General features: G+C 38.2%; 1 protein-coding gene across 2 annotated transcripts in view; it reads right to left on the bottom strand.

Annotated features, from left to right (window-relative positions):
• Positions 1-766: 766 nt before the first annotated feature.
• The window catches only part of CTNNA2 (catenin alpha 2), a 431,832-nt gene continuing 408,114 nt past the window's right edge, over positions 767-24,484 (bottom strand). The window contains exons 18-19 of one of the 2 annotated variants that reach the window (XM_062575101.1): positions 12,684-12,827; positions 767-1,916 (exon numbers count right to left, since the gene is read on the bottom strand). In XM_062575101.1, the coding sequence (XP_062431085.1) occupies positions 1,629-1,916; positions 12,684-12,827 (432 nt within the window). In that variant the 3' untranslated portion in view covers positions 767-1,628. The remainder of the gene's footprint in view (positions 1,917-12,683; positions 12,828-24,484) is intronic. The other variant, XM_062575102.1, reaches the window with a different exon arrangement.

Genomic DNA, 24,484 nt, shown 5'->3' with positions numbered 1-24,484 from the left:
GGTACATTGATGTTCTGAGGAATAATCAGCATGAGATACGCCGATGACCACCTCTCTTAAAAATACTCTACGGCATATATGTGTCATTTATGACTTTTCTCACTGTTTCTTACATGGTTTCAAATCCCTTATGAGGTCATGGATGCCCTCTTAAGATGTTATTATTTAATTACTAGAAAAATAAATACATACTCATTGCTTTATTTTCAAATTTACCAAAACCTTTCCGTAATGATCATACAGCCCATGCCGTTCAGCCAACTGTCGGGGCTACAAGCAAGTAAAAGTAGATACTGCATTTTTCGGTGCAATGTTTTTATACAGTGCTGTACCACATAGCACAAGTAGATTATTTCCAAAGTTCCTAGATATCAAGCTTACAAATTTAACAAATTGAACTATCTTCATGCTGTTTCAGAGCTGTTGTTTCATTCTTTTCTGACACATCTTATGACAAGCTAGTCAATGGCAATTCTTTCTCAGTTATCTTTGAAGTGAGTGAGTATTCAAACAAAGAATTTCATTTTTGCATGTTTCACATGTAGGCCTCACATAAAGATTGAAATTCTGGTTTTGACCCACGACTATGTTTCGTTATCTTGGATGTGAAAAAAATGAGAAAATGAATATAATATTGCTTTTCCTTCATTAAAAAAAAAAAAAAAAAAAAAAGGCAAGCACAAGGCAAAAATTAATCACTGTCTACTTTGCAACTATGATGCAGGATACATATACACACCTTAAAAGAGACAAGCCACACTGAGGATTCCAAGGTTAAATGAGTTTATTGAGTCAGTGGTTACAATGGTATGTTAGATACCTGTAATCCAAACTACACCTACGTATTTGCCTCTAAATTCTCACATTTTCCGTGTCTCTACACATTCCACCACCAGGTCTTCTATTACTAATATAATAATCATAATCATAATAATCATAATATAAAAGGCAATGTCAATCACCATATTGTGCTTCATACTCCACCATAAGGAATTCAATTGGCAAAAGTAAACCTCTGTCCATATTAATGGGATTAATTGAAATGTGAGCAATCATAACACTACTAGAATATAAAGAACAAAATATGTTTTAAAAGAAGCATTTTTAAGATGAGTTAGTTTTTAACCATTTTAAAAATTCACATACTATAATGAAGATGACTTAAAAGTTATATCATTCAATTATTGGGCCACACATTTAAGCATATTGGCTAGTACATTTTTGCACTGGAACAGAAGCAATACAAGCTTTATGGTCTACCATTACAATTCCATTTTTTCACTTAATATACCTGCCAACCTAATGTTTCTTGCATGCATACAAATTTCTGGGTTTAGACTTGAATTTATTATTTAACCCCCATACACCCCTGTGATGCAAATTCTTTGGCCAATTTAATGCTATAGCTTAGTTTAAAAAGTAAGTTTGAAATAGCTCCGTTTAACATCAGAAGAGAATGCCCTAAAATTTGGTGTCGCAGAAAGTTAGTTACATTAACAGAGTCTCAGGTTGCATGCAAATTGACACTGCTTCGTTAGTCCCCCCACCCCACCCCATGCCAGACGCATACAAGTCGGCAGGTACGCATACAAAAAGAATATAAAACCCTCCTGCTAAAGCGTAATGTTTTAGAATGAATCCATAGCTTTAAATTCACTTAAGGCCTGTACAGGGGAAATATGTTTCTTCTGGGACCCTCTTCTCACTCTTGTCTGATATTCTTCTGGTTTTTCTCTCTTTACTAGAGGTTTCTTCTCTGGGGCCTTCATCTTCCAAGACACTACTGGTGAGTTCACTGCAGCAGTGCCATAGACCTTCTGATACTTAGTGGAAGCCACGTAGGATGCTTTCACTGTCAGGACCACAGCGTTCATCAGATTTTTAGCTGCCTGGATGAGCGAAGTGGCGCTGTCCAGCTATGAACAGAAAACAGAATGAAATACAGCAGGGTTACTCCACGGCTGGATCACTAGAGCATCCCCTGACTGAAGCCCAGATACTCTCAGACCTCATTAAGGATGAAACGAACACTCTCCCTGCGGAATAATCAAGCGGCTTGTCGGAACAAGAAACAGGAACAACATGCACCGAACTGTAAAGGGAAGACTGTGGTACCTCACATCAACTTTTTAAATAATTAAAAGGAAAAACTTGTGTGGGCTTGCTTGCTTTCTTTTTTTTATTCTTTTTTTTTTTTTTTTTTTTTTTTTTTTGCTGTTGATTCTTCTGTGGGTGAATATTCAGCTGTATCTTTTTTTTGTCACAAAAAAATTACTTCTTGCTTAAACCTTTAAAATTTTACTTTTCACCATCAGAAACGGCAAAATAGGTCAATAAGGATTTTCCCCTGTGTTCAGGTTTGTTCTAATTATTCTCAGTAAGCCCAAGATAACACACCCAATGATGTCTACAAGGACAGTGTGAGGCCAATGCTGAGCTAGTTAGAGAATCCCATCTGAAAAGATGAAAGGAGATTTTTGAAATCCCTAAAGAGCTAAAAAGATGAAACAGTTAACCGCACATTATTCTAGTTATAGTAGTACATGAGATGTTCACGTTCATGGGGAATCGTATCCAGTGATTACTAGTTTTTTTGTAAACACACCCTTGCATTTTTCCCATGCATGAGTCTGCCTGAGGCGCCTGCGCCCTATGGAGGTAATGGACCTCAAGCACTTGTTGAACTTTAAACCTTTGAGACTTCCAGTCAATAAACTTTCATCATATACTCAAATCAAGTACCAAATTTTTCAAAAATATTTAAGCAGATAAAGGGTCTTCCAAAGCAATATCTCAGTGTTCCAAAATAAGAATTAAGCACTTGACAAATTAACTAGGCACCATCAAATCAGTAGGTGCTCAAAAATATGACCCTGATACTGTAGCAACCTAGGATGTTCAATTATTCCTTTTGCAGAATATGAAACAGTGGGATATACTCTTTATGATAAAGCCTCTCAGTTCTACCACACAATTCCTAGTTTGCAGGAAGTATTTTAGGTGCAGTATTATTTTAGCTCTTTAATTCCACCCCAGCCAGCTCTAAGCTACTTTTAATTGGTATAAGAGGCCCTATCTCCTCCCAAACCTTCCCTGCTTTTGGGAACATATGATTCTTTAATTTAAATTCTGCAATTTAAGCAATGTAATCAGGCCATATACGCATGAAGCAATAACAAAACCTTATTTGTTAGCAATTGCACTTCACATCAAGTATTTTGAATCATTAACAGAGAGTTCAGAATATAATCGAAGGAGAAGCGCCTTTCTGAAAAGTTGGTGTCATGAAACAAGCTTCACAGAAAGCCTGTACCTGGAGGCACATTCATCTGTAGGCTTACCTGTTGTTCCTGAGTTCCTGAAATGTGGCCTTATATTCATTATTATTTATTACATACACAAAAAGTTAGACACAGAGAAGCGAAGAACAGAAAAAAGTTATAATGATTTTCACATACTTGGTGCCATTCCCTGAAATGCATACTTAATTGCCTGCCCCTAGTAAATATTTTTCCTCAGGACTAATTTGTATTTTCTGTTAGCAAAAGAAACAAAATTAAAAGATGGAAAATTACATTATGTGGCAGAAACATGCCTGTTCAATAGGCAGTAATGAAATATAATTCAGTATAGTGTTATTCTATAACCACACTACTGAATGATTTATAATGCAATCTGTGTATTTGTTGGCAAATAACAGATCATACTCTATTAAATTAGGATATTTTAATTTACTGCAGAGATCTACAATCAAACATTATTCACTGTTAAATGATTCTTCTCGAAACACTGGAGCACTGATATTGAAAAGAAAGGGACACCATCAAACAATATTTACTTCGTAATCAATGTGGATAAACTGACTGGATCAAGTATATTTTGTATATTCCCATGAATTCCCTTTTCTGAAGGTTTCTAATAGCCTTACATTTTACAGTGTCTCTTTGTGGAAAGTGTTTTGACAGACACTTTACATATGTTCCTCAGCATATGCCGAGGAGCAGAATGATTAAAGGAAGCATTCTGACGCAAAAAAAGCACCTAAATTAAATGCTTAAATCCATAGAAAGGAGGCAATCTACATCTTTAAACACGTTAATAATTTTATAGAGCTTATTGAGAAGGATGTGTGTAAGCATGGGTACTTTTACAAGATTGGATATGGGTCGCAATGATGTCTTTTAGGAAAATTGCGTTACGTATTTTGATGTCACTTTAATTACCTCCAGTTCCAATCTGTTACAGTAGAGAAGAGCTCCCTATCTTCACCATTATTAATCTGGTGTTAACATGCAAATACTTGTCCTTGCTCTTAATATGCATTCACATTATAATACGCTTTTAAGTCTTGGAATCAGAAAAGAGACATAAAAACCCCATACTAGCATTAGAACATGAGTGTTCTCCAAAATCTGCTGGTGACCATCCCACGTATGCAATTTGTCTAACTAAGCACTTCCAGTGATTTCCTTATTGCCTCCAGCTCCTCGCTTGTATTCTGGCTCAGTAAAGAGGAATTAAACTGAATGAGCACCATTTCAATTAACATTTAGATCTTACTACACCGCTGCGTTCCTTCGGTTTTGTAATCAGCAGAACTACCGCGGCATAAAGCTGTGATGAGGCAGCAGTGAATCAAACCCTCGGTGTGTTAATTTACCAAATCTGGGCACAGAAAAATACATGCTTTTCCAAACAGATAATGTTAATACTAAAAAAAAAAAAAAAAAGGCACCGCTAGAAAATTACTGTACAGTATAGAAAGCAAAGTTTGCTCCCTAGCAATGGTGAATTGTGAATATCACAATAGCTTTTTCGTGCTAATAGCCAATACAGCCTTTGACTAGCTAGGCAATTAATAGTATCCTGCTACTTAGGTCTCTTTGCAAATAAGTTTGCCTCCAATTAGGAAGAAAGCCATCTTAAACCTAAGAGATACATTTCAGTTATTGGGCCATAAAACTTCAAGAACAAAGAAGGTTGAGGACAGATCCAGAATCCTTAAAGAATCTGAGAATCACTGCACTGGTCACTTAGCCTGGTTAAAACTGCCATCTACCAAGGGAAGACATAAATCATTCACAAAAAAACATTAAAAAGATTTTGCTACAAGCTAAGTCTGCCATTAATGAATGCAAGGTTAGCACACCGGAGCAGCAGAGCCTATTATCTGCCAAGAAGATAATTTTTTTTTTCTCCAAAAATCCATAAGGCTTTGAGGGGGTTTTGATCTGCTTACAAGCCGTGCTGCATTTTTCCAGCAATATATGTAGAATTTTCCAGAGTCTTGTTATAATAAGGATTTCTTGCTCCTTTTACATACACACATAATCTGAATAAAATAACCAACAATTACAATACCAAAATAGCCGGAGAAACAGGCGAGAACAAAGCTGGAAAATATTCTCCTTAACAGTATAGCAAATGAAAAGAGAAGCTTTCCCCGCGTGGTCACACCACTGTAATGGAGAAGAATTAAACCACAGTTTTTAGAAAGCAGAAAAGTCTAATTTCCACAGATTTAATCAGAAATATACTATAAAAAGGGAAGGAAATAGAGATAAACATTCTTTATTTTCAGTAAGCATGGGCATAGTATAGGTTGTTTTAAAAGAGCTGATTAAGAAATGTTCTGGATTATTATTGTTGATTTTAATAAACTTTGGAAAATGGGAGAAAACTTCAGAAGAATTGTAGGTAGCTGCTAGTCTGGAAATATTTGAGCAGGGCAAAGACAACGACCTGTGCAAGTATAGGCCAGTTCGGCTGACAGCGCTGCAAAATAAAATAATGCAATGTCGATGGGGGACTCCATAAATACAGAAGGAAGGGAAAGAAATACTGTTAATGGCAATCAAACAGGTCTGGGGGCAAAAATATTTTCAAGGTAACCCACCTCTTATTTGGAGGTGATTAAACTTTTGCTAAAATAATATTGTTGATATAACTGGATCTTTCAAAGGCCCTTTACTTGGGACCGCATGACAGTCGATTAAAAACTGATCAGATACAAAAGTAACATGGCACACACAGAATGACTCCAAACTCTCTAATGGCTAAATGTCCAAAACTCTCTATGTGCAAAAAAAGTCATTGCTAACCAGCTACTTTTGCAATGAGCTCCTGGAGAAACTGGTTCTTAGATTTGCAATCTGAATATTTCTGTTAGCATTCTGGAGAAAAGTCAGTCAGAAACGTAGATTTCTGTTCAGCCAAATTTATAGCAGATGCTACTTACTTACAGGATAAATAACTTTATCCTGGGCAAGAGTGATTGAACAAGGTATTGAATCACTATATGGAAGAGTCGTCCCTAAGCAGCAATGTGGAAAAGGACTAATATAAGCCCTGAGCATAGAAGCAGAAGAACACTAACGAAATAGGAGGTTAAATTGTCATATTCAGGATACCTTGTATCCGAGGCTGTGCAACAGTGAGACCTCTTCTCAATGCAGGAAGACTAAGAACCTGGAGAGAAATTAAAGAACCTCAAGAACAAAAGGGATGTCTTGCAGGAAAGACTTCTCCTTTTGGGACCAAGACCATGCTTTTGTGGATAGGTGTTGTTGTGGTCACTACAGCCAAAAGTCAATTAATAGCCCCTGGAACAACCGTCAGACTGTTATTGAATTGTAGTTAGGATCAGTCTGAACGCCTACTATCTGGAACAGTTCCACGGACCAAATCCTGAGTCCACGAAGCTGGTGGAGTTTTGTAGATTAGTTCAGTGAGAACAGGTTTCCACTCCAGGATTTTGCCAGCACTGTGGGGGGTATACTGCACTTTTTCCTTTGCTAAGGCTGAATGTAGAAGAACAAATGCTTTCTGCATCACCCTATGACTGACAAATGTCCTCCAGGATGGCTTTTTCTTCTAAATCTTCTTCATTTTGCATAGAACTTTTGCCTGGAAGATGATGCCTACCACAAAATTGTCCTGAGAATGATCATGGACAGAAACCATGACTCTCTAATTCCTATCACAGTTGCATTACTAATTGCAGCAAAATCAGTAAAACCACCATTAAATCTTTGAAACCTTTGTCTGAATTCTCGGATAATTAACAGGAAATAAGCTCTGCTATGACTGATTGGAAGATAGGCTCCTACCTCACTTCATGGAGAATATAAAAATATTAAAACAAAGATGACCTGCAAACTATATTTGACAGGATAGGCTAAGTCAAACCATAACTAAGACTTTCTGATACTGACAGAAGGGTTACTGAAGAAGCCCAAATTTCTTTCTTCAACTAAGTTCATATCTGTATGGTTACGTTACCCCCAGGTCATCACAGAGAGACATTGAAGAAAGCTGCTCTACAGGTGTAATGAGCTTTACTTGGGAAAGGGCTCTGAAACAGCGTATCAAACAGAGAGTCCAAATGAGTAAGATAAAATCCTCCTGTAGAATGGAAGATACTACTAAGACAGTTGTTCCTTGCTTCCTAATGTGTACCTGCTGCTTTTTATATGCATTTTATATCCCCCCAAAAGTAAATAAAGGGCTTGATTTTTCCAGATACTGATCACTTCTGAGGTACTAAGAGCCTCCAACTTCTCTGGAGTTGTTCAACCCAGTCAATAGGAATGTTTCTTTCCTTGTTTGATTCCCTCAGCACTTTTTAGGACTTTATAACAGTACACAAAGAAATAAAGAATCAATCACTGAATACATTGTCTGTGAATATATTTGTTCATTATGTGTGTAGCTTTAGCTACCACTAAAAAAATAAAAAGGAGGAAAGAATTACTGGATACTTAGCAGACAAATGTAACAACAACAAAACAAATATGACTGTAAATGCTGCTTTAGCTCACAAGAAAACAAGAAGCAAAGATGACAGAAAACCGTAAGAGTAAATGAGAGTGAATAAAATCCTGTCCATAGCTTCAAAGACTTGTTTCTATTACTTGCATTCTAGTATGCAAATATTCATAGAGTAATAGAGTAACTTAGGTTGAAAGGGACCTTTCGAGGTCATCTAGCCCAACTCTCAGCTTGAAGCAGGCTAAATTAAATGAAGCTGTTTAGGACTTTGTCCACTTGAGTTCTGAGCATCTCCAAGGATGGATACTCTCCCACCGCTCTAGTCTAGCAACCCCCACGCTGCACTAAAGCTTCACATCTCCCTTCAGCCTTCTCTTCTGTATACATCAAAATTAGTGTAGAAGAGGCAGGTGATCTCAGTGTCACTGTTACAAGAGCAAATATTTTATCCAAAGGAAAAAAGCGAGTAGCTGTAGAAGTTATTTAAGAAGAGAGGAAAAATTAATCAATTATTGACAGATATTTAAAATTTAGTTTTGAACCACTGTCTTCAGATAATATTCCCATTATATATTAGGATGCTCAACATCTCTGAAAAACTGTATGTGGCTTTTGACTCAGTAGTTCAAGAATTGAAATAAACTTAATGAATACCTTTGAGATAGAAGTTTTAAGGAAAACTCTTTTGCTCCCAAAAAGTTTAAAAAGATGGGAAAACACATGCTACAAAACATTTTTATTGCTCCACTTTACAGAAACTAATGAGATAGTGGCCCCAGACAGCTACGTTATTCAGATAAATGTCCCTTACAAAATAAATCAAGTATTTTGTTCAGAAATAAATGGATAGTTTTGTTTCTCCCAGAGCTCTCATATTCATAAGTTCACAGAAAGTTTACATTACTTTTATGTAAATATATACCTTGAAAGACCACAAGGCTAAATCTGCTGACTGAATGCGTGCTTCAGTTCACCTGCCTACACCTCTTGTCACTTTTTAGATGCAACTAATCTAGCCAGTTGTCAGCATCTACCTTGAGATGAGATTATTTGCTCTCTAGAAATGTGTATTGATCTCCATCAGTTATGAGGGAAGTCCACAGTGAATAGCTTAGATACAGACATTTACATGTGGCTAGATGAATCCTCTCCACATAATAGGGGCTATAACTGTGAAAACTCTTCATAATTCAAGCAGAAATGTTCTGAATAATGCTTAGTTTTCATTACCTCACATCTCTCTCTTTTTTGCACAATTTTTGTCTCATTTCCATTACCACAAGCTCTCTTTCCTCTCTATCATTTACAAACTGTAGCTCTTACTGAACTCTACTAAGATTTTTTTTTTTTCCATTGAGAATGGAAATCAGAATACAGGATGAGAAAGGTTGAGACAGAGAAAGGCTGGTCTAGGAAAGGTCCGAGTCTTGGATGAGGACACTGTGTTCAAAACTCATCACGAGTCTATGTATCTTTTCTGCCCTGATCTGGCTGGCCTTCACGTGGCCCAGGATTCTCACCCACGCAGGAAGGTAATGACAATATGTGCTTCTGCTTTCAGTTTTATGAGTGTTTGCAGAGTGTTTGCTTTGAGACGTGCAGATGGGACGTACAAAAATCCAAAGGACTCTGAGCAGACTCCTGTTTAATGTCTTTAAGATGGAACGCTCCCAGAAATAATAAGTCTGGGGTGGGAAGGCAGTCCTGGCTTCCTCCGGCCACGGCGCTCAGCTCAAGCCTTGCCGAGCATTTTCATTGACAACTCAACAAGCCGAGGCAGGAGTTTAAAAGGATTGCAATTTAAACCAGCACCGAGGGTCCCCTAGAACGCTGCGTGCTGCAATTGTGGCTTCTTTTGCTTAAACAAGATTAAATCAAAAGTAATTTATTTGGAGTCAGTGGTGTTATACCAGCCTAAAACTGCAGTAAGAGAGGGCAGAGTGATGAGCATCTATCTGCCAGCTGACACGGTTTGCGAACAGATGGTGCATTTCATAATGCTCCTTCTCTTCTTAGAGAGAGAAAAGAGAAGGTAAGAGCCAGCCCACAAAGTTTTACTTCAGCTCGGGAGAGAAATCAGCCTGGAAAACACAGAGAATTGGGGAATTATACGTAGCCATCTCAATCATACTGGTAAAACGGTCCATATATATGGTCTTACATCATTAAAATACTGCTCACATCTTGCCAGTATGACTGAGGAAAAAGTCTGTAACTGCAGTGCTGATCTGTCTAAATATACAGGTATAAATATACTTGAGTTACTGGCTTTGCTTCGAGTCTGTAATATAAAACATGCTTGCAAAATTTAACCAGCACAATTTTTTAAAATGCCTTATTTTTTATAAATAAGCTATATCATAAAGTTACTTTCAGTTTATAAAACACTGAAGAAAAGTTAACTCATTTTAATAGCATACATCGAAACAAGCTGCTCAGATATTTGCTTTCACAAGTTTTTGTATTATGTGCTGAATGAAATCTGCTGAATACTAGATCCTATTGTATTTTACTTTATGTATAGGTAAATAACAGAAAGTTAAAACAAACAACGCAGCTGACATAATATGTATTTTATCCAAAGCTGTGTACAACACAAGAACTTGTACACAGCAGACTTTTTTTTTTATCCTACCTGCCAGTAAAATTATTTAAGAGGAGAATTAGCTCAGTAAATGTAAAACCACGCTATTTATTCTTCCAATATCAGGTTACTCAGTAAAACCCACAACTTAGGGCAGTATGGATAAAAATCTATTAGATTTGGCACAGGCAGATTCCAGGTTAATTATCACAACAGTTTATATCATTTTGAATATCATCCCCACTACAAACGTCTCCCTATATATATGCAGCCCACTACTGATTTGCTCATCTTATAAGATAAATTTAGAGAGCAAATTTCTCAGGACTTCAAGTAATGCACTGACATCTTAATATTCCCCCAGTGATGATCCATATCTCTAATTCACCTCAATTACTGAATGTTACCAGTACTGAATTCCCCTTCTTAATCTTTTTATCACTCTTGAAAAGAAAAAAAAATCCCCCTCTATATCACTAATATGCTTTCACTTCACTGAAGCAAGGCTAGGAGCTGTACAGTTGCTGTACAGTTGGTCCTTATGCCTTCCCAATTCTGTGCAAAAATTAAAGTCTCCTGCATTATACAAGAATAATTACGTGCAAAAACAATTTTGTAAACTTATCAGCAAAGGATGTGCTTAGATTGAAATTAAATTTTACATCCAAGTATTTGCCTCTGAAAAGAACGAACCTCAAATATCCTTAACAGAAGCAATTCCAATAAAATTTTCCCATCAGAAAAGATTACAAATAGAGAAGAAGCAGGCGAGTCAAAGTAGAAAAAGAAAGTTGGCTAGGGAAGCTGAATTTGCTGCATCATGAGTTCTTGGATTTGCTAAGGAAGATTTGGAGTGATAAGGTGCGCTCGCATGCATTATTCAAGAGCCACCAGTTGGGGAGATAAAGTTTTATCTTCTCAGTCTTTCTTTTTTTCTTTTTTTCTTTTTTTTTTTTTTTTTTTGTCTCTGATGGGAAGGAAGGAGTCAATAATTAGTGAAAGTTTTGAGATCTGTAAACAAAACATTCATCCTCTGAGAATTTGCTTAGAGCCTCCTACGCACTAGTGCAAAGTCCTGCGTCACCAGTGGGGAATGTCCGCACGTCACCACCAGCCCATCCCCAAGCGGTGCCCGTGGCCAGAAGATGAAAGGCTCTGCATCCTACACCCAATTCCTCAAAGCCACCTAGTCACCTGAAAATAGAAGTATGCCATCAATCAGACTACTGAACGCCTCCGCTGAAAATGCTGTGATTGCGCTCCCTTCGTCTCTGATTTATAGCATACACGTTCCTGCCTTTCAGCGTCTTTCCCCGTGCTCTGACAAGGCCCCACACAGAGCTGGTAAAGAGCTTTAAATGAACAAGAGCGGCAAAATCTGTGCTCTCCCCAGGGGCCAAAATCTTCACATGACCCTTCTTCTGCCCTCTTGCATGAAGGCTCTGACATCTTGACAGCTTGAATGGATACCCAAGAAGCAGAACAAGCAAGGAAGAGCTTTGTGGTCCACCTTGTCTTTTTTTTTTTTTTTTTTTTTTTTTTTTTTTTTTTTTTTTTAATGCTGAAGGATATCAAAACAGTGAAGCAATAGCACTTGGGCCCAAGAGATACAGGCAAAAAATGGGGGCTTTAAGGTAAAACAGCAAATCTAGATAGCAGTAACCCTGCCTGCCTCAAGTTCATATCACAGAAAAAAACAGAAGTGTTGATATATAATTTCAAAGGTCAGATCTCAGCTACATCTCTTGGGTTTTGATTTCCTGCTTAATTTCCTATCTTTTACGGTACGCTTTTGATTTTTATTTGGTTTATAAAATAAGTCTTAGGTTTGGCCTGTTGTCAGCGCACAGCTTCAGGAACCGTCTGGGTTAAGCAAATACAAACGGTCACGGAGAATACGGAAAACAGAACGGCTCTCCTGCAAAAACAGGCATTACCCGCAGTCGGCAGCGATAAATACATAAATAATGCCATCTACCCTTAATCACAAGGCACTTTAGAAAGCTGGTGGCCCAGCTCTGCTGTAATGAAGTTAAAGGAAATTTGACAGCCGAGTTCAAGGCCGGGGGTGGGTGGGAGGACGACGACTCTGGTGTTTCACAACGTAACGTAGACGACGTCCAAGGATCAATTCAACCCCCGGGGGAAGGTGACCCGCGCGATTCCACCCGGGAGCCCCGCAACGGCTTTAAAACGAGCAAACAGAGCGAAAACGAGGCAATCCACCCGCCCCGCCTCCTCGGGGAACCGTTTCTCCCCCCCACCACCACCGCCACCCGCGCGAGGAGCCCGAGCGGTAGCGACGGAGAGCGCCGAGGAGGTTACTCACCGTGGAGGAGTCCCCGCTTCCGATCCCCAGCGTAGCTCCCTCAGCACCGGTGGGTACGGGGGTGGAAAGTGGACTAGCCCTGCCCCCATCTATGACATCACACTCTACCTCACAAAAGGTAGTGAAAGTGCTCTGAACTCCAGTCTGATTTCCGGGAGATACAGAAAAGAGAGAGTGAGCGAGCGAGCGAGCGCGAGCGAGCCCCGGCGCGCGGAGGGCGGGTGCTGAAGGAGCTATGCTCGGTCAAGGAAGCAGGGCCTCGTCCACGCTGAGCAGCCCCGCCGCCCGGCCATTCCTCTCGCTTGCTCCCACAGCACAGCTGAAGAGGGCCGAACCCGAAATCGCCTGATTTGGGGCGCTTTTTGATGAAAGGCGGGAAGGATAGAAAGCTCTATCCCCGCTACAAGCTGATTGACATCGGATGGGGCGTGAATTTGGCTGACGGACTTTGGAGTGGCGTTTTTGGCGCGTGATTTTGAAGAGTGCGCGTAAAAAGCTATAACACTGATCGCAGGCACTTGAAATCCCAGCGACTACCCCTGGAATTGCAATCGTGTCCACCAGTGTTGAACTCGATCCATAAACATCAAAATACACTCTAGCCCTCTGGACTCGTGCTTGAAAAAAAGTCAGCTAGAGGGTAGGTCACCTTCACCAGTATTTGAGGAAGGTCGGGAGGGAATTACATTTTTCTCACGCTGAAAATGAGAACTGGCATACTGTGCTGAAAGAACAAGTGAGGGAAGTATAAAGATTCTGGGCATAGGTTTATTTACAGAGCACACTTTCAAGTTCCAGAAAATATCAACAAAATTGCAAAGAGGTGATATAAAGACTGTACATTTTTAGTCTTGTAGTTACACAGTGACAACCTCACAGGCTGAAGCCAATTTTTTTCAGACAGCTTCCTAGGAACTGAAACTGAAAATGGGATATTCATTCTTTCTAATTTATTGTAAATGGAGATTTAGCATGCAAACTTAGGAAAATCAGGTTTGGGAGTAAACAATTACTTGTATTATTCAATGGGCTTTTGATTTTCTTAAAAATTTAGCTATGTACTTAATTTTTAAAGCAGTATATGCTGCTAAACTTAATTCCATTAAATAAAACTGCTCAGAGAATAAGGGACTACTCAGTATCAGTAAAGAGTGGCAGTATAAGATCCTGTGTTTCAGAAGATGAAAAGTGAATATTCCTTAAGTCTCTCTTAAGAGTATGGATTATAAACACACAGAGTTAATATTGACATTTTTGCTTAGGCTTTTTGTTGCTAGAAGGATTATGTAAATTGTAATCTAATCATGATTATTTTTCAGTCTTACTAATGATTAATGTGTATTCCCTGCTCTGTTTGTGTACTCTTTTCTCCTCTCTTGCTGTTGAAAAAAAGAAAGTGTCTGACTAATGTCTAGTACCAGTCACTTCATCTAACAATAGAGGTCAAGTATTTTTCTTCTTAACTTTTATAACTTCTACAGTATCTGAAGATGCTGCTTTAAACCAGCATTTTTGTGGATTTGAAAACTCAAAGAACAATTTGGCTAGTCCAGTTAGTTAATGAAATGAAGAGCTCCTGTGGCTGTTAGAGATGAAACAAAACTTCAGGAACACAATGCAAAACTAGGCTGCATCTGCATTAAGCAAAGCTATGATGGTGCTGTGAATATCATGTATAACGTGAATTAAACATGTCCAACTGATTTCTCATTATTTGATCTTGGTTTCAAGCTATTTGCATGTATAAAGATAGAGGGGAGGAAAAATCGTCTTTGGTGCCTTTTGTATTAAGGACTAGATTCTAAATTTTATGACTTGCTGTCAAAAGGCTTTCCATAATATGGTCCAATTTCCAATTATTTAATGGAAGCTGTACTGCTACTATTCCTTATGAACATGCATTTCTACTACTCTGCCAAAGAGATGAGAAAATTGAACATTTAAAGGCTTTTATGGTAAAATGTACTAGATGAAATTCAGTTAATTCACAACTTGGGTATGCTATGACTTGACTTTTGCACCACAGTTGTTTTTGCCAAATGAAGTAGGAACATATTTTGAACTCTCCTGTGACCACCAGGTCTTATGAAGCCAAACAAAGTTTGCTTAGTCTGATTTAGAGAACAATGTTCGTAAGAAGCATCCTTAAATACGAAAAACACTACACCTGTAGTGGCAGTTCTGAGATCTCCTAAAGAGAAGTAAATTGTCTTTTATTGAAACAGAAGCATATGGAAGTAGCACAATTAGCCTCTGGAAGACTGAACATGGCCAGGTATATTCTCCGGCAACAATACAAGATGACAAATGTGGTAGATTCCATCATCATAATATGATATGAAGAGTTCAACAGATTGGGTAACAGAAAATACCTCAGAGGGTATTTTGGGCTAGCACTGCTCAGAATTGAGGTCTTCTTTTGGCTTATTTAGCACAAGATTGTAGCTGATAAGAAGGAGAAAAATAAGGGAAGAGCAGATAAAGCTAAGAGTGATCTGTAAACATACACCATATGTGTATATTAATTGAAAGAAAAAAATATATCTAACTGAAAACATTTAAAAACATATATACTTCAAAGGAAGGAGGGAAATCTTCCAAGTGTTCCAAGGAACATAATTAAGTTTAATTAAATGAATATAAGCAAATGCAAAGAGACAGTAGATAAAGGCTTCCACGCTCTAAACAGTTTCTTAAATGACCTAAGCAAAGACTGATAGAAAGCTGCATAAACCGAGAGCAGCTAGCTAATGTGGTCACCTGCACTCAGGCACTAGCAATCAAGGAAAAGAACGTGCCCGTGTGCAGTTTTACATTAAAGATCCCTCGGGAAGAAACACTGCAGTGCTCACTTGCTTAAAAAGATGGAGAGGTGATGGTGGATGAACAGGCACCGTCAGGCACCAGCGGCTCTACAAAGTTTGAGAGCAGCAAGATTGTGAAAGGCTGAGAAGAGCGTGCAGGAACAGCACATGTGCTACTGCTGCACCTAGGGAAGGTAAAAATGGATATACCTTAAGAAATCGAAATAGCAGCTCAGAAAGAAATATCCAGCTGAAGGCATGTCCAAATGGTGACTCATATCATGAAAGTTTGAGAGGCTAATGTAGAAAGCCTAGCACACTGGCCCAAACATGTCCCACTGCTGCAGCGGATCAACTTGCTGGAGGAATGACAAAGTCCCTTCTGTTCGTTACTCGTCATAGCCAAGGAATGGTTGGAAACATATAACGTCCCTCCTGATTCGGAGTAAGCTTGCAACACCTCTAACTTTTTGATGCTGAGGATGTAGAATCTAGTGCCTGCTATGAAAAAGGATGAAAATATTTCCACAGTCTTTTGGGTCAGACATTCATGCTCTGACCCCGTTCTAATGTCTTTGATGAGATGTAGGACAAATCACTTGCACGCCTTGCTTCATTTTCTGCTCATACTATTAATTACCTGGTAACCTAGTTCACAATGTATTTTGATGGTGAGTTAGTCAAAACTTGAAAGCTCTGATCCCCAAAGAAATCTTTTGAGACTATAAAACAGTAAGAAATCTGATATTGGATTGTACCAGAAAGTGATGTTTCTTAGGCTGAATAGTATTTCACTTTGATTGAGTCCATATCAATGTCTTAACTACATCACACAAAATACAACTATCTTGTTGGCACAGCTGCTTCAAGACTAATGACATGATGTGAGGACAGATATACTTTTCCTCTCTTATGAAGTTCATAGATAATAATCATGATAACAATAACTCAGACATTAAAAAAAATACAAAGCAACTTTGAACCTTCTTCATCCAGTCTGATCTCTTCCTAAAGGTTATTACCTCCTGCATTCAATGGAAATACACAACTCTTGCGAGTTTTATTAAGTATTTCATTGTAAGCTGTTTTGTTCAGTATTTGCAATTGATTCTACTCAGGCTGAAAAAGATCTGTTGATGTTTTCCCTTGAGGGTATCGCTTTCTCTATGCATGTGTTTCTACGTGTGTGTGCGCCACTCATCTGCAACTCAGGCTGTCAAGAAATACAATTAAAGTGAAAGAAACTGAGGAGTTTTAATTGAAGTTGTTTTAATATCAGTAAAAGCATCATCCAATAGTACTTCAGAAGTAATTTAAAGTCTCACCACTATCAAAATCAAGAAGTGAAATAATTGGGAGAACTAAAAGATGAACTTCTGTGTAATAAACTCAGTCCCAAATCTCCTGTTAATCTGTCAGTACCTAACTTTAGTTTTCCACATTCCCATGCAAGAGAAGCAAATCTAATTTTATTTTAAAGCCACAGGATATATTTATTAGTAAATCCTCTATGCTGTGCACTAAGGAGATAAACTGGGCAACTGAGAATATCTAGGCAGCAGGGAAAGCAATTCTTAATTAATACAAAATGTTGAAATTTGGTCCCAAACCACTCCCTTTAAAGGAAGCTAGGGAAAGAAGGGAACATGAGTCCTCTCTTTCCCTCTAGTCTAGTCTAGTCCTAGACTAGATTAGGACTAGGATCAGCTGTTGCATGTTAGAGGTGTCTCTAGGCCCTGTTAACTATTGCAGGACTGGGGCAGTCTATGAATCAGCAAGCCATAATATTCCCTTCCTTTTCCCCCATCCTTCAGCATGCCCTGGGTGAGGAAAAGAATCTGGACTAAAACCACAGTTACTGCAGGAGTAGGCGAGCTTTGGATTTTAGAGTTGTTTCTAGTTCTAAAATAAATGCAATATATAGTGAGGCATACACATTAGTGTTTCCTTCAAATCTGAAATTCCTTTTTATTATCATATTTGTTTCAAGCCTCAGTCTTGAGGCCATAACACATTGCTTTGCTCTCATGGAATTAGTTGGTTTAACTTATATCAGAAATTCTTTTCTTTGCAGAATGCTCTTCTGAAGAGAAACTTCGGTAAATATAATCTGAAGAAATTCATGAATATTTGTTACCTGATAAAGTGCAAAAACATGTTCTCTAAAGCCAAAAATACTTAATGAAGATAAAAGGCAGACCTGCCCAAATTTTAACCTTCTAAATGTAGACATATGAAGGAGGTGTGTGCTTCTTGTTTTCATAAATATATCCTAATAAAAATAAGTGGAGTGTGGTTTTGTTTTGCAAATGAAATTCTGGACAGTTTCTTTCCATTTTGCAGTATACGTTCATTTTACATATATGTGTGCTTATATATGCATATTTATATGCAATGAGGTATTTTCTTTTAGTATACATGCATGTCCCTGTAAATAGTCTTGTAACATTTTTTTAACAAAACACTATGCCTTCAAAAAAAAAAGAAAGTCTGAGATTAAGTTTGATAACAACATTTTGCTTGTTGAAATTCTCAGCTACATCTTTAACGTCACACATCTACTTTTGCTTACGTAACGTGCACTCTGCCCATCAAGCACTCCACCTTCACTGGAGAGCTTTGAAGATCTAACACTAAAAAACCTTCCTCAAATTTCCTGGTGGATTCTCCAGATGCCCAAAGCTCTGAGTTTATTCAATTGTCCAACCCAACAACAATTATAAAGTCAAAACCTTGTGAACTCACAGAGATCGAAGTAGGATCCTTTCGGATCCTTCACTTAGCTGAATCACGACACCATAGAAATGGTGCTTGAAGGAGACCTCTGAGGTCTCTTGTACAACTGCCCGCTAGAAGCGGGTCGATTGCCGCTACCAGATCAGCTTGGCCACTGTTTGATCTAGTCGGGTCTTGAAAACTTCCATGGATGGAAATTCCGCTTCGTCTCCAGGCTCCTGTCCCTGCGCCACACTACCATACTTGGGAAGCAATGGGAAGACTAAAATATATCCTTGCTATACAGGAAGGGCTACGGTAAGCTGGCTTGAGAGCCATTCCACATGTATTTCTTTCTTTTTTTCTACTCCTCTTTGAGCTGTTTCATAGGATAACTGGGAATTCCTCACTCTTTTGGCATTCAGAAAGGACTAAGACAATGTTTCCATAAAATACATCAAATATAATCAATATATGACCATTAAGGATTTTTATCAGCACTCATTTTGATTAATGTGCATAATTCACGGATGCCTTCATCCTTTAGGAACAGTAAGCTGATCCAGTCTCAGGTTGCTAAATTTTTTATGTTACCACCTCATCAGGCATTCCCCTTCCTGGGCAGGGCACTGAGGGACACAGCCTGAGCTAGCACAAGTGGGAGCTTCCATACTAGCTACAAACGGAGAAGTGCAGTGCGTCCTGACTAAAGGCTGATCAAAACCTTCATATTGCTATATCATGTGCACCATATAGCCACATATTTTTGGAAATTTTTCTGTCCTTGCTTGTTCTACTGTGAGTGATAGGGGAGCTGAGAGCATGAGGGAGTCCTGCCAACCTTGTGGTCCAGACTTTCTCCCGATCTTCCCCCACCACCACAATTCCCCGACTTCATACCCCTATCTTGCTTTTGATTTTGGCAGCTTCTTCACTTGACCCCTTTATATCTCATCTTTCAGGTTCCTTTGCTTACTTAATATTTCCATACTCCTTCCCTTTACCCACTGTTTTCACTCCAAGCCTCAAAACAGAACTCTATTCCAGCAATCCCATCCTAAACAAATCTTTTTCCACCACTTCCATCTCACATAGCTTTATTTTCACAGCACTGGTGTATCACTAGTTTCATGTGTTTCCTTGTGTATACACGAGTCATTTCTGATATGTTTCCCTGCTAAATAAGCACCTACTAAAATAGCTGAGAATAAAGCTAATCATGTTATTCACCTGTTGCAGTTGTTTCCTAGAAACTGGCAAAACCCTGTTCATGTTTGCAAAAATTTTTTTTTCGATTGTTGCCACAGTCTTATGGGAGATAAAAAGGGCAGAAGTGAAACACGATTTGAAAAAAAAAAAAAAAAAAAAAAAAAAAAAAAAAAAAGAACAAAAAACAACCTTTAATAAAAAGAAATCACACACTTCAAATTATATTCCTAAGCAGTTTCACAATTTTCTGTTCAGTCTCTGGCCCATCTTTCACTTCCCTTTTACCAATCTGAGTATATTACTTATGTTATATCCACTTATATATTATTGTAACACAAACCCTAGTCTTCCAAGGACATCAGCTTAGACATAGATCAGTATCTTTTCTCTGTGCTTTGCAACTATTTGAGCACCATCTGTGCTCAAAGGGAACATGAAAACAAGGATTATTTAGGAATACCTGCTCTTCCCCGCAGCGCAAGGCAAACTGAATCACTAACAGACAAAACACGAGACTTCTATTAGCAACTTCTATCAATCAGTAAGTACAGCTAGGAAAACTGGGGCAGTTTAAGAAGTTGATCATATGTGCATTGCTTTCCAAAACACATTGTTTGAAGAAGTATGTGTCTAAGCTCAGATTTTTTTTTCCACCAAAAACACCAGCAGTCAGTCCAAGCAGTCCAGACCAATAGCATCTAAAAATCCTGGTTTATCAGGCTCTTTTAATGAGTTTACTTAATGCACCATTCTTCCACTTTGATCACAGTTCAGTAGTAAAACCTCCTCTCGTGCTAGCTGAGTAACAGGGGTGACCTTCTAGAGCTCCTGAGGATCACGGATAGACAGTCCTGGCAATGTGCCAGCTCCCTCTTCAGCAAGTTTCCTTTCACATAATGTTAAATTCTTACCTGATTCAGAAGGAATTAAATTACACTATTTACCTGAATTAAAAAAAAAAAGAAATTCTCTATATCTTAAGGATTTAAAATGCAAATGATCTCTCTGATTGACTATTTGAAAGCAAAGCAGAACTTTCTAATGCAAGGCAATGAAATACTACATCAGCTGCTCTTAAGCAACTGCTAGTGCACAGACTCTTATTCCAGATTCAATAAGAGGCAGCCTTACTTGCTTTTAACAGCAGGTGAACCCCAAATTACCTAACTTTATTCATCTGTGACCAGTTATCACTTCATAAGCAGCAGCTTGATACTGCACTGCCTGTGCATATTCCCACTTCCTTTATCAGGCCAATTGGTTTTGGGTAACTCAATCTTAAATGAAAAAGTGTGTGTGAAAATTGAAAAAAAGAAAGGAATGCCACTTAACCCACCTTGCACTGCTAGATGTGGCAAGCGCGGACAGGGTCGGTAGGGAAGTGTCTGCCCGCTCACCTGGAGCAGCTGCTAGGTGCACACTGTTATTCTGTGATAAATATCAAGAGGTTTGCTCTTTTGGGGGTGAGGACTAGCTCTTTCCAGTTGCCTTGCTTTCATTGCAGTTGAAGGATAAGCATACAGATAGGAATTTTGCAGCATCTCATGTTAATGTTTTTATGTATCCAACATCCCAGGCCAGCTGGAAGTCTCGTGTTGTCGCAGCTTTGCAACCCAACTCATGCCACCTTGAACAAAGTTAATGGGGTGGCCTCAGCTTTTCTACCTCCCTTGGCCCCTCATAAATCCACACTTAAATTAACCAAGTGAAAAGTCCTATGTAAACTCAAAACTTTAGCTAAACTGTCTCACATCTTCAAAATGTTGTAAGATATATTCCTTCTCCTAGTATTGCAGCTGAGCCAGCTGTGCTAAGAAAAATGGGCTTTTGGAAAAAAAAATGAGAATTGGACAGAGTTAAAGTATATGTTTGGAGCATGCTTTGGCTACTGATTCAATATTTTCAGGCTACGTTCAAAGATACATGGCTGTTATTCTGTTTGACATTGCATATATGGCTGGCTTAGAAATTTAGGCCTCTTGGGGCAACTTTTCTGAGAACAGGGCTGATCAGAGCCGCACAGTTTTAAATCAAACGTGAAAACGGTAGGGGGCTGCCTTAGATAAGGGATTGTCTTAGATTCTGCTAAATATAATCCTGCAGGAAACACTTGGGAAAAGCTACTGACATAAACATTAAAAAAAAAAAAAAAAAAGCAAGCTCATAGCCTAAATGGGTAGTAGGTAAATGAGCTGATCAGCTTCAGAGCAGCAGTTAGCAGAACAAGTGGATATTTATTCTAGGGTTAGAAATGAATATATAGATCTGTTTTATTGTAATGGTCTAGCTAATGACAGAGTCAGGCAGGAATGCTAAAAAATAAAGCAGCCCTAGAGTTAGAAGAAGCCTGAATTTTGCTCCAAATTCAAACGTCATGGTTCAGACCAGCTCTAATCAGCAAAAGTAACTACCAGAAAAAGGTGACCTATTAGCATGTGCGAAGTACACGTAAACGGCATTTACTTCATCGGGAGTAGCATACGCTCAGCACTTCAGTAAATTCATTCCAATGCAATGGTACAGCTGATTATGAAGCAAATACACATTGCATTAAATAAATGAAGGCAAAAGACAAAGAAAATGATTCCGGAGTGCTTTTAGCCTGTGATTATATTAGCCGAGGACGTTTATTGTCAGAGGGGAATTAGAAACTGAATATTCAATTTTAAAATTATAGAAACTTGTGTCTGCTTATGAAGCAAGGTCAAAAAGCCTTTACTAAGAGCAAGGATATCATCCACACAGATTAGAAATATTTTTTTAAAATATTTTTTAAACTTTTGCAGTTTTTTTAATCTTACTTCTTCCTCTCATTTTTCATTTTACTTCCTTCCCTATAGTCGTCTTCAAGTTTACAAGACTTCTCATCCAGGGATGGATACCACATAGTTTTCTTTCCTTTATTTTTCAAAACTCAAATGGAAAACTGGGCTTAAGAGTCTCTTGCTGCAACATATATAAAGGATCAAAGCAACAAATAGTCTAAATTGGCCTTGCTCCACTGCTATTACTGAGGTTAGGCTGATTTATGCTAACTCTCCATTGCCAGATCTTAGTTATCTGGGGAAAATAATTTTGCTAATTGCATTAAGGGAATTTGATGGGAAAGATCAAAGGAAAGAAAGGGCTGGAGGAAAAGGAATAGGAGAAAGAAGGGAAAGAAAACAGCAGGTGGTCTCTTTTATTACAATAATTTCCTCGTCAGGATTTTGACATTTTCTTACTTTCTGACCTGTTTTTCTATTTGCAGCAAAATCAATGATGCCAAAAAAGAGCCCTTTCATATGCTATGCTAATGTCATATCAATCTATAAAGGAGAAAAGCAAGCAAGATCAGCTCTATGCTTATGTCCAAAGGTAAACTATACTGGACTACTGAATCTTGTGGGAAAAAAAGAATTTTCACCAAAAGATATTCACCAATACATTTTATGTTATATATAGTATTTTTGAAATTGTTGCAACTCATTTTGTCCTGACAGACTAGAACTATAACAGCTGTGGAGTGGCTTTCTTCTCCCTTTTAGGCTCTAATTGGTTTTATGTTTCTTTTCTTCTTATATGAATATACATATGCCCATACTTACATATATATACATACATTGGTTTAATTCAGAAATACGGATTAACGCTCTTAATAATGCGGGAATTCAAAAGAGATTGTATCCCCCATAATAATTCTGGACCATAACTGATCTTCTATATGAGAACAATAATAACTATATCATGGTTCTTTGTAAACACAGAAATAAATTACAATATTATAATAGTCAACCTGGTCCTTGATATTTACATCAAAAAACTTTTAAATATAACGCATTCACAAAAGCTTTCTTCCAATGTCATAGCTTTGGAAGCTTGAATTCTGGATTTCTATTGTATTTCTAATATTGTACTGTATGCAAGTTGCCAAATAATGGTATTTCATTTTAATGAAAACAAAATACTATTTATTTGTAATTGGCTATCCAAGAGCGAATGAAGAAGAAGATGGAAGCAGAAGCAGCAAGTAGACAAGCAGATGTAGACGTGCACTTGGATACCAGATCTCTGGATAGCAAAGGAGCATACAGTACCCAGCATTTTGAAGATATACAGCTTGGAAAACACTACCAAGAAAGCATTGCACTACTTGCGGTACACTAAGGTGCAAGACAAGGGCCTCAAAAAGGGATGCACAACGGTTCAACTTTCTATATCATCTCCTTTAGTCAGCTCACAGTAACAGAAGAAGTGAGCTGGACAATCTTAAACTCTTCTAGATGTCGGTATACCAAGTCTTTGGAAAAGACCCAAATAATTTCTAGGATTGAAGTTAGTTTTGCCTTTGTCTACAGCTGAGTGCAAGAAACCCAACCAAACAAAAACACAATGGTGATGAAGCCTGGAAAGCAGCAGACGCTAACGGTGCCAGACTGGAAACGATGAAGTCAAGCGTTTTGGCCACTGAAATTTCACAACGGATGGTGATGTTCCAATAACAAATAGATGCTAGAGATTCACAATGGCTTATCCAGCATCCACACACACTGAATAAAGAGACTTGAAAAAGAAATACACACAACCACAAAAGCCAAGCTGATATAAGCACTGATTTGGGTAACTGCTAGAGAGAGATGAATATGAAAACTCAATGGGTATGAAAAGCTGGACCCAGATGGCAATAGATAGAAAAGATCATAGCATTTACTATGTAGCACAGCTGTCAGCGATACAAGGACAGATCACTGCATTAACACCAGGAAAATGGAAGAGCACTTTTCATTGCTGTGGGAAGACCAAGGCATTAAAATTACATATGTACATACGTCAAGAAGTGAAGACCAATTGCAGGATAGATATAGGAATATTTAAGCAGCTCCTTCTAGGATTGCATATGCAACTTCAGAATGTTTGATCTAAGAAAGCCTGGCAAATATTTAAGACCTTCTACTGTGCTTTGCGAAAAATCAAAATGTTTTAAGGGTTGAGAACATTTGCTCTGATTTCCAGTTTGTCTGTGGAAGGCCAGTGATTTCACTGGGGAATGTTATGGATGACATGGAGGGCACAAGTTGTCCTAACAATCGTCGT

Source organism: Rhea pennata, chromosome 4 (assembly GCF_028389875.1).
Source record: "Rhea pennata isolate bPtePen1 chromosome 4, bPtePen1.pri, whole genome shotgun sequence".
Lineage (NCBI taxonomy): Eukaryota > Metazoa > Chordata > Aves > Rheiformes > Rheidae > Rhea > Rhea pennata.
The sequence above is the reverse complement of the archived record's forward strand: the minus strand, read 5'-3'. Positions and strand labels throughout refer to the sequence as shown.